This window comes from Capricornis sumatraensis, chromosome X (assembly GCF_032405125.1).
Source record: "Capricornis sumatraensis isolate serow.1 chromosome X, serow.2, whole genome shotgun sequence".
Classification (NCBI taxonomy): Eukaryota; Metazoa; Chordata; class Mammalia; order Artiodactyla; family Bovidae; genus Capricornis; species Capricornis sumatraensis.
In genome coordinates, this window is record NC_091092.1 from 62,703,560 (window position 1) to 62,714,706 (window position 11,147).

Here is an 11,147-nt window from a genome sequence, read left to right on the forward strand (position 1 = left end):
CCCTGTGGAGCCTGGATCCCAGGTGCGCCAAAGCCACGACCCAGCACACGGTGGGGGCCCCAGTGGCGCCCTCTACTGGCCAGGGGCTCCTCCCTCAGCCTTGGATACCGAGGCTGGAGAGCCTTTGCCTGCAAACACAGGGCGTGTACTGTCCATCCAGGGCCCCAGGAAGCAGGGAAACGAACGGAGAGAGGGCAGAAAACCGCCCAGGACTCTAGTTGCCCCTGAGCACGGCCCAGCCCATCCCTGGAGGCCTGGAGACAGCCCTCCCCGCCTCCCACCCCCGCTGCCAGCAGGAGATGCGCCCATTCTCTCTCTCCCAGGGCCCCAGAGCCACATGCAGGCCGACCCCGAGTGGTGGCCCTGCTGGCCTGCTGGGCTGACTCTTGCTGGCATTTTGGAGAGTGGGGACAGGAAGTCCTTGCCCTGCCGGGTGCTTGTGTGCAGAAGTTTGGGCGGTGATGGGCCAAGTCTCGCAGCCGTGGACCTGCCTCTTTGATTTCCTTCCCATGGAAGACACCCAGCCCCTTCCACCCTTGCCCTGCCACCCCTCATCCCTCCTTCCAGCTCACCACTGCCCACTGCTCTGTCTGTCTTTATTGATTTGAGGGAGACTGGGGTGGGTGGGGGATCCGGAGGGCCACGACACAAGCAGGACCACCCACAGCGAAGCACAGAACACGCACGGGCCAGACATCCCTGGGGCCTCTTGGCTCATAGCCGGGGTGTGGTGGCAACAGGGGAAGGGAAGTCTGCAAATGCCCCACCCCAGCATCATGCACCCCACCCAACAGGACTCAAACTCTCCCCATGGCAACCCACCCTGGGCTGGCGGGGTGGGGTGTGTGGGGCTGGGGGATCTGAGGGTCCATGTGCTCAGCCTGGGCATCTGCCTGGAGGAGAGGGAAAGAGAGAAGTACAGGAAAGCGGACACCCAGGAGCCCCCACCCCATGGCATGCCCTGTGCCCCCGGCCCCCAGCCCAGGCTCTCAGCAGAGGTGCCCACTGGGGCCTGGCACTGGGCCTCTCAAGAATCCAGGCCAGCAGCATGGCCTGCCCCCCAACCTCTCTCTCATCCCCTTCTCAGCGGACCCCGGCTCCCCTGCCGCCCCTGTCTGCACTCTCTGCTGTCAGCTCACTGAGCTCTAGGCCACCCAGGGCCTGCCACTTCTGGAGTTCGCCAAGGAGCCATCTCCCAGCATGCACCTGGCTGTCACCACTCGGGGGGCTGGCCGGTCGGGAGGCCCGGGTGGCTGCGGCTCATCACCCTCCGTCCAGAGGCCTCCTCACCCTCCAGGCTCTGCCCCAGCTTGCGGATGTGGCGGAGGAAGGAGGTAGCATTGAATGCACGCTGCCAGGAGAGAGGGGCGTCAGGCCACCACATCTCAGGCCCAAGACTTGGAGGCCCATAAAGAGGTCCTCCAAGACTTGCAGGCCCAAGACCTGGAGGCCCACAAAGGTCACTGGCCACCCAGACCATCCTCCTGAGGCTGACGGAAGGAGCAGCCAGCCTTGAGCTGATTCCCCCAGGTCCATGTCCACACTAACCTTCCAGTGATTTCGAGCAAAATTCTTCTGGATCTGCTCACTGACGGAGCCCAGGATGTCCTTGTCAAAGGCTGTATCCCCAGAGATCCTAGGGGGTGGCCGGAGGTCAGTGGCAGTGGGGGTTCTGAAGGTTCCCCCTGGACAGTTCAGCAGAGGTCCCACTCACCAAAGATGCTGTAAGGCCTGCTGGCAGGTGAATCTCTTCTGAGGGTCTCGCTCCAGAAGGTGCCGGATGAAGTCTTTGGCTGAAGCCGGGAAGCCAGGTCAGGCCGGGGTCAGCCCCCCACGTCCCCATGGGCCCTCGTCCCTACCCACCTCCCTGAGCTCTGGATCAGCCTCAAGTTCACCTGATTCTGAGATGTCATCCCAAAAGGGAGAGTCAAACTCGTAGCTGGCCCTCAGGATCTGGCTGAAGAGTTCAGGGTCGCTCTCGTCGTAGAAGGGGGGGTACCCACACAGCCTGGCACCCACAGATGAATCAGCCAGCTGTCCGAACCTCCCCAACCCAGCCGGGGGCAGGCAGGCAGAAGAAGAACCTTCCCAGTGGTCACTCACAGGATGTAGGAGATGACACCCAGGGCCCACACATCTACGGCCTTCCCGTAGGGTTTCTGCTCCAAGAGCTCCGGGGCTGGAGGCCAGAGACAGACAGACGCACACCCGTGCACACGCACACCGCACCTTCAGTGCGGCTTAGTGGACCCACCGCCTGCCCTGCCCCTGGCACCACAGTGCCCACAGGTTCTCCTGCCCCCTCCCCCGGCTCCCCGTGGAGCCTGGGGGCACCCCCTCACTCACCGACATAGCCTGGGGTCCCACAGGCGGTGCCTAGCATGTTGCCAGCCTGGATTTTGGAGAGGCCGAAGTCAGAGACCATGATCTTGGAGTCCTCGAAGGGGGTGGCGTAGAGGAGGTTTTCAGGCTGTGACGCACAGATAGCAGAAAGAACGGCAGGTCAGCCCCAGCGCCCCTCTGGGAGCTAGGTGCCCTCAGGTTCCCCAGATCCCTGGCACAGGGACACCGGGCAAGCCCCAGGTGGGCAGGCACCTTGAGGTCTCGGTGCACGATGCCCAGGCTGTGCAGGTAGGAGACAGCGCCAAGGACCTGGGCCACCAGGTGGCTAGCATCCTTCTCCGTGTAGGAGCCACGCTCCATGATTCGATCAAACAGCTCACCCCCTGTCACCCTGAGGAGAGCAGCGACTCAGCGGACCCAGCCCCCCACCCCTGGCCCCAGCTTACCACCCAAACCCAGTGCCCCCCACCCCACCCCGCCTGACTCTGCCATCCTCACAGCTCCATGGCCAGATAGAGGTGGGAAGGGCTCTCGTGGACATCTTCCAGAGCCACGATGTTGGGGTGGCTGACCCTGCAACGGCACAAAGAAGCCCCCTGTGGGCCACCACTGGGAAGCCCAACAGTCTCTTTACTTCCTCCCAGCCCAGCCCAGTCCAGCCGGGCAGAGCCCCAGGCCAGGCCTTTCTTGGGTGGGGGGAGGGGCGCTCCAGCCCAGAATACTCCCCGGCCCTGGCGGGGCACACACCTACGGAGCACCGCGATCTCATTTTCCACCAAGGCCTCCTTGCCTCGAAGAGCCTTCTTGGGGATGCACTTGAGAGCGACAAGGTGTGAGGAGCCACGCTCCTGGGCCAGGACCACCTCGGAGAAAGCGCCCCTGAGGCAGAGAGGCAGGCAGGCAGGGAGGGAGAGGACAGGAAAGGACCCCCTGAGCTGAAGGAGATGGGGATGCCCTCTCGGTCCCATAGCACCCCTCCCCTCCCACGCAGGCACACAAATTCCCTTAGACACACACACACACTCACGAGCCAAGCTTCTCGCGGATCTCATAGACGCTGCTGATATCCTCCGTCTGTTTCTTGAGCAGCAACATGTCTGGGGGTGCAGGGCGAGGTGGGGAGAAGCTCCCTGGGGCGAGGGGCAGCCCCGGGCCCCAATCCCAGACTCAGCGGTGCCCCTAGGGCGCCCTCAGAGACAGCCTCAGTCCGGAACCCTGGTCCCGCACACCCTCCGCCAGCCCGGCCCGGCCCGGCCCGCCCTGCCCCTCCCCCACCGTCCGGGTCCGCACTCCCAGTTGGACGCCCATCCTCCTCCCCGCTCCCGCGCACGACCAGCCCCCGACGCGATTAGCCCCCAGACGCCCCCTCTCCGCCCCCGCACGCCCTAGTCAGCCGCGATCGGCCGCCTTCTAGAAGGCTCCGTGCCCCTTCCCCTGCCCCGGGCCTCCCGCTTCACCACCGCTCCCGCTCATCCCCAGGCCTAGACCTGCCACCCACGGCCCTCCTCCCCCGAGGGCTCCGACCCGCCCGAGATGCACCTGCGACCCCCGAGCACAGCGGCCCGCCACGGCCACCCACGCGGCCGCCCAGCGCAGCCCAGCCCCGTGGCGCCTCGCGGCGGGAGGGACTCCGCAGCCAGGGCCTCCCGAGTCCGGAGCTGCGTGGGCCGCGCGCGTGCCGGCCGGGGGCGCGCTGGGAGTGACAGGTGTGCGCGGCGCCGGACACGGCCCGATCCCCTGCGCGCGCCCCCTCGCCTGCGCGCGACCCCGCCAGCGCGCGCGCCCATTGCAGACCTGGAGCCCCGGCGAAGCCGCAGCGTCGCCCCTAGGCAGTGGCCGCCGCGCCGAGCCCCCCGCCCGCGCCCCGGCAGTCCCGCCCCCTCCGCGCCTGGCCCCGCTGCCCGCTGGCGGCCGAGCATGCGGCCGCGGCCCTGCAGGGCGCCTTGTAAGGCAATCGGCCCGCGCCGGCCGCCCCCGCCTCCTTCCTTGGTCATTTGTGTGGGTTCCCGCAGGCTCCAGCAACCACCACCTCCCCCGGCCTCGCTGGCAACCTGACGGGGTCGACCCCAGGGCCTTTGCACCACCACCAGCGGCAGCCATGCAGAAGTTTCTTCACCCACATGTTGCCCTTGGCTCTCCGCCTGCCTTCAGGTCTCCCGCTGTACTGTCCTCTGCGCCGACAGACCGTCAGGCCGCTTGGCCAAAAACAGCCTCCCGCCTTCGCCCCAGCCTTGCTACTGCTGCTTCTGGCAGCCCTGGCCTGAGCCCACCTGGGCACTCAGGTGGGGACAGCACCAGCCTCCTCACTGGGCTCCCCTGCCCTCTGATTACACCCTTACCCTCTCCGACTGGCCTCTTTTTCCCCCCTACCCCCCGCCTCAAGCCTCTGGAGCAAGCCTTTCCTTGAGATCTGGCCAACCCTGAGTTCCAAACCCTGCCGTGGCACTCTGTCACTGCAAACCAAAGCAGAAATCCTTAGGGAGACCCAGGGTTCTGCAGGATGGGTCCCTCTTCCCCATCAATGCTCTGGCTGCTCTCTACACACTCTGCCCCTTGCTCTAGCAGCTGCGGCCAGCTTCAGCCACACCAGCTTCTTAACTGGTTCTCAAACATGCCACTCAGGCACGTGCCCTAGGGCTTCTGCACTGGCCCTTGCCAGCCTCACACCTGGAATACTCTTCACTCAGGTATCTGCTTGGCTGGCTACCTCATTCCATCAGGTCTCAACTAGAATGTTGCCTCCTCTGACTGGCCTCAGCTGTCCCCCTCCAACACGTTCTATAGAACGTCACCTTGCCTGCCTTGTCTGAAGAACATACATCTCAGCAAAGCATCCATTCCCAGAGAGTGTCTCTGCCGAACTGGCCCAGGAGAATCGCTTAGGAAGTTAAGTGCTGGGTGACTGAATTCAATCCTTCATCTGACAATAAGTGGATTCAGCCCATCCAGTCTCATCTCAGTTCTGGCACTCCTCCCAGGGGGTCCAGGTCCCGCCAAGGATCGGGACGACAGGTATCCTGGCTGTTGACAGGAGGGCACCCACAAAGGCCAGTGTTGTGGGGTCTTCAAGGAATCTCAGGGTCTGTGAGTATCCCACTGAATCTGTCCTCTAGGGGGTCTGTAGGCCCTCAGTCTGACACAAAGTGTTCAAGAGGGTCCATGGGGCAGGCAAAGGTTTTTAAAACTCTCTCTCAAGACCCCTGGTGGTCCAGTGGTTAAGACTCCATTCTTCCAGTGCAGGGGCATGGGTTCGATCCCTGGTCAGGGGACAAAGATCCCACACGCCATGCAGGCCAAAAGATAAAATTAAAAAATCAAAATCGTCTCTCCATACCTCAACGCCTGCACATCCTTTGTTCGAAATAGAGGGGTCTCGGTGCTCTGTGACAACAGAGGGGGTAAGCTGGGATGGGAGGTGGGAGGGAGGTTCAAGAGGGAGGGGGACATATGTATACCTATGGCTGATTCATGTTGATATATGGCAGAAACCCACACAATATGGTAAAGTAATTATCCTCCAATTCAAACTACATTTTAAAAACTGGGGGTCGGGGAATGCCCCCTCAGTTTCACTTTCTCAACCGCCTCTCTCAATTCCCTTGGGAAGGCTCCAGGGGCCTCAGCACTTGGCAGCCTGGGTTCCCCTCCCAACTGCTCTGATCTGTGCACAGGGTTTCCTAGAGTCTCCACCTAAAAGAGCAAAAAATGAGGAATGGAGCCAACAGTGAACCCCATCTCATACTGGCAGGAAGTACTATTTGTTCTTGAACACTTGGACTAATTGACACAGAAACCACGTCTTACTTGCTTGTTACATAATTATACATCCACATGTCTAATCCACTGCCCCAGTGGTCACAGGTCCTAACAAGAAGTGTAATTGGTGTTTTGGAGAAGTACGAGGGTGTGTGAATAATAAAAGGCGGCCCTCGAGAAGAAGGACGGCAAAGGAGGGGCAGCGGATGGAAAGGGGAGGCAGGAAGAAAAAGAACCACCTCCAAAGAGCCTGTGGCATGAACATCACCTGTGGAAGTGGAAAAAGTGATCTCACAGTTTTTGTTTGAAATCTACTATTTACAATACACTGGAAATTATACCCTTCATGACTGTTGAAACATCCGTTGAAATACTGTAGATGTCAACTTCACAATACACGTGTGTGTGTTATATGGTGGTGGGTAAAGAGCTTTTCAAAATCTTTTCAGGGGACCCCTTACAGAAAAATGAACCCAAAGTGGATTACAGACCTAAATGTAAAATGGCAAATATCTAGAAGAAAACATAGGAGAAAAATCTGTCTTACGTTGGGTTTGATGATGAGTTTGGGGATACAATATGGAAAGCATGGTCCATGAAAGAGAAAATGATACATTGCACTGTATCAAAATGTGACATGTTTGCTCTGTAGACAACACTGTTAAGACAATGAAAAAAAAAAAAGAGAGAGAGAGGGAGAAAACAAGCCACAGCCTGGGGGAAAATCTTTGCAAAAGGTATATCTGATATAGGACTGCTATCCAGAATAGATGTTCCTGTTCAGTCATTAAGTCATGTCCAACTCTTTGGGTCCCCGTGGGTTGCAGCACATCAGGCTTCCTTGCCCTTCTCTATCTCCTGGAGTTTGTTCAAACTCATGTCCATTGAGTCAGTGATGCCATCCAATCATCTCATCCTCTGTCATCCCCTTCTCCTCCTGCCTTCAAACTTTCCCAGCATCAGGGTCTTTTCCAATGAGTCAGTTCTTCACATCAGGTGGCCAAAGTATTGGAGTTTCAGCTTCAGCATCAGTCTTTCCAATGAATATTCAGGACTGATTTCCTTTAAGATTGACTAGTTTGATCTCCTTGCAGTCAGTCCAAGGGACTCTCAAGAGTCTTCTCCAACACCACAGTTCTAAACCATCGATTCTTCAGCGCTCAGCTTTCTTTATAGTCCAACTCTCACATCCATACATGACTAGTGTAAAAACTATAGCTTTGACTAGATGGACCTTTGTTGGCAAAGTAATGTCTCTGCTTTTTAATACACTGTCTAGGTTTGTCATAGCTTTTCTTCAAGGAGCAAGCATCCTTTAATTTCATGGCTGCCGTCACCATTTGCAGTTATTTTGGAGCCTAAGAAAATAAAAATAAAGTCTGTCACTGTTTCCATTGTTTCCCCATCTATTTGCCAGGAAGTGATGGGACCAGATGCCCTGATCTTCGTTTTTGAATGTTGAGCTTTAAGCCAGCTTTTTCACTGTCCTCTTTCACTTTCATCAAGAGGCTCTTCAGTTCCTCTTCACTTTCTGCCATAAGGGTGGTATCATCTGCATATCCGAGGCTGTTGATATTTCTCCCAGCAATCTTGATTCCAGCTTGTGCTTCATCCAGTCAGGCATTTCACATGATGAACTCTGTATATAAGTTAAATAAGCAGGGTGACAATATACAGGCTTGACATATTCCTTTCTCGATTTGGAACCAGTCTATTGTTCCATGTAAGGTTCTAACTATTGCTTCTTGACTTGCATACAGGTTTCTCAGGAGACAGATTAGGTGGTCTGGTTTTCCCATCCCTGGAAAAAGTTTCCACAGTTTGTTGTGATCCACACAGTCAAAGGCTTCCCTGTAGTCAATGAAGCAGAAGTAGATGTTTTTGTGGAATTCCTTTGCTTTCTCACTGAGTTATGCAAGCCCCTTCACCATCTCAAGGTTGTGATCCATGAAAGGACCAAAATAGATAAGGAATTCTGAGAATTGAACAGAACACAAGCAACCCAATTTAAAGATAGGCCAAAGATACCTAACTAAGGAAAAAAATACAGAGGGCAAATAAGCATATGAAAAGATGTTTAACATAGGTCATTCATGCATTGCAAATTCAAACGATAAGACACCACTACATACCTATGATAATGGCCAAAATCTGGACCATGGACAACACCCACAGTGGCATGTAGAGGCTGTAGAGCAATAGGAACTCTGATTCCTGGAGTTTGCAATCTGGAGGGATTGCAAAATGATGCAGCCACTTTGGAGGACAGCTTGGTGGTGTCTTACCAAACTAAATGTACCATACAATCCTGCAACCACACCCCTTTGTATTTTACGCAAAGGAGTAGAGACAAACCAGGCACAGAAAAACCAGCACACAAATGTTTGCATCAGGTGTATTCACAATCAGCAAAAACTGGAAGCAGCCAAGATGTACTTTCTTAGGTGAATGGATCAACGCACTGTGGCCCATCCAGTCAATGAAATATGATTCAGTGATAAAGAGGAAAGAGCTATGCAGCCATGAAAAAAAAAAAAGTCCAGATCTTAAATGCACATTGATAAGCAAAACAAGCCAGTCTGGGAAAGGCTGCATACTGTATGATTACTTTTATATGATATTTCAGAAAAAGCAAAGCTACAGGCAATAATAGATCAGGAATTGCCAGGGGTTTGAGAAGGGGAGTAGGGTTTGACTAGGGGAAGCCCAGGGTGTGTTTAGGGCCATGAAAATACTCTGCGTGATGATGCTGTCACAGTGGATACATGACACCCTGTAGAGAACCATCCAGCAGAAAGAGGGAGGAGGTTGGGAGATCCGAGAAAGTGATCCTCCAAGGCCCAAACCCTTTCTGTGCGCCTGTGTCTTTGATTACAGGAAACAGCATTCATTCAGCCACTGTGACCTTCCCTGAGTTCCAATGCCCAGTTTCAAGCAGTTGTTCTTTAGGAGAGGGAGGGGATGACACACCAGGGAGAAATAAACTGTGCAGAGCAGGTTGGGGCAAGGTCCTGTTTCCCTGCCTACACAGAACAACATCTTTGAGCTGTCCTGCAGATTCTGGAAATGCCCCCTGGTATACTGCCCACAAAAAATGTAGACCCCAGATCAATTGGACCTGAAGGTTGATAATCTTGATGCTTACTTACCTCACTACCATCAGAAGGTCCACAAGCCAATCCTGCTCTCTTTGAACAATTCCTATAAAATTCCTCACTGTCTTTTCCAAGCTGGGACACACAGTTTTGAGGGCAGTAGCCTGCTGTGTCCCCCTTTGCCTGGCAAAGCAATAAAGCTATCCTTTTCTACTTTTATACTTTGGGATTCCCTGGTGGCTCAGAGGGTAAAGCATCTGCCCGCAATGCCGGATTCGATCCCTGGGTCGGGAAGATCCCCTGGAGAAAGAAATGGCAACCCACTCCAGTACTCTTGCCTAGAAAATTCCATGGATAGAGGAGCCTGGTGGGCTACAATCCATGGGGTCACAAAGAGTCAGACACGACTGAGTGACTTCACTTTTCTTTCTTTCTTTCTACTTTACATGAAATTCTCTCTCTGAGACTCGATTCAGCTCCAGTGTACAGAAAGGCTGAGCTTTCAGCCTCAGAAGGAATGCAGACTGTGACAAAAAGAATCGACACGTATTAGAAATGTACAAAACCACATCCCTGAATAGGGGGTGGGGTGGAAAGGAGCTGATCTACGTCACTTTGGAAATGAGTGGCATCTGTCAAAAGCAAAAGCAGAAGGAGCGACATGTAAGCCTTTGGCTGTAGTTGCCAACATTGCTCCTCCTGAAGGTAAACGTTAATAATTCTGAGCACTCTCTACCTGCCTGCTGGAATCAGTCAATTAAATACATGGAAGACAAATGCTGGGAGCCAGTGGGAAGACACACACAAGCAGGGGCAGGTGCTAGAAGGATCCACTTAGAATTTCTATTTGTCCTTGACCAGTTAAGGTCCAAGTTACCTACCCTCTTTTGCAAGATGTGCATTTTTGTTTCAGTTTTATGTTATTGTTATTATTATTATATTTTTTTGGCTGTGCGGGGGTCTTTGTTACTGTGTGGGCTTTTCTGTAGTTGCAGTAAACGGAGGCTACTCTCTAGTTGCGGTGTGCAGGCTTCTCATTGCGGTGGCTTCTCTTGCTGAGCATGGGCTCTAGGGGGCGTAGGCTCGGTAATTGCAGCTCACGGGTTCTGTGATCACAGGCTCAGTGGTTGTGGCACATGGGCTTAGTTGCTCCACAGCACGTGGGATCTTCCCAGACGAGAGAGCCAACTCACGTTCCCTGCATTTGATTATTTCTGGAGCCACACCTCTGGTCCTGTAAAGACTAGATTTACAAAACAAGAAGATCATCGTTTTTTTTTTTTACATCAAACAATTGGCTGGCCACCTCAATGACATTAAAGGAGTGACACACCCATTCACCTATATGTTGGCCTGTTTCAGTTTCCCTCATTTAGCTTAGGGGGGAAAGCCTCCCCGCAGATTCCTACCAGCTATGGTTAGCTATGGTTACAGGGCTTCCCTGGTGGTTCAGATGGTAAAGAGTCTGCCCACAGTGCAGGAAACCTGCATTCGATCTCTGGGTCAGGAAGATCCCCTGGAAGGGAATGGCAACTCACTCTAGTATTCTTGCCTGGAAAATCCCATGGACAGAGGAGCCTAGTGGGCTACAGCCCATGGGGTTGCAAAGAGTCTGACACAACAGAGCGACTAACACATGGTTAGTTTAATCAGACAGGTGGCCTCCCATTTTGGTAACTTGTCTATAAACTATTTGAAGATCTTCCGTGGGTTTAAAAAAAATTCTCTGATGATGGCCCCCAGTTCAGCCTCATATCTGAAGAGACTGGCCAACAGCAGCCTCACATGGTCCTGTTTCTAAAAGTAGCCTAACAGCAGTAGCTCCACCAAAAATCTCAGCATCACACACAGTGGGGTTCCCTTGAGAATCAACCTGGGGTGGAGGGGAGACCCCCTCTGGCTTAAGACTGAAGCAGGCTCACACGTGCAAGAGCGCTCGTTTTTCTTGGAGGG

General features: G+C 54.6%; 1 protein-coding gene across 1 annotated transcript; it reads right to left on the reverse strand.

Annotated features, from left to right (window-relative positions):
* Positions 1-1,213: 1,213 nt before the first annotated feature.
* On the reverse strand, positions 1,214-3,438 carry PNCK (pregnancy up-regulated nonubiquitous CaM kinase). Its single transcript, XM_068962488.1, has 10 exons — positions 3,371-3,438; positions 3,091-3,222; positions 2,842-2,916; positions 2,596-2,734; positions 2,347-2,470; positions 2,104-2,179; positions 1,896-2,008; positions 1,715-1,793; positions 1,549-1,636; positions 1,214-1,351 (listed from the first exon to the last, which is right to left on the reverse strand). The coding sequence occupies exons 1-10, from the start codon at positions 3,436-3,438 to the stop codon at positions 1,214-1,216; spliced, it is 1,032 nt and encodes a 343-aa protein (XP_068818589.1).
* Positions 3,439-11,147: the final 7,709 nt, after the last annotated feature.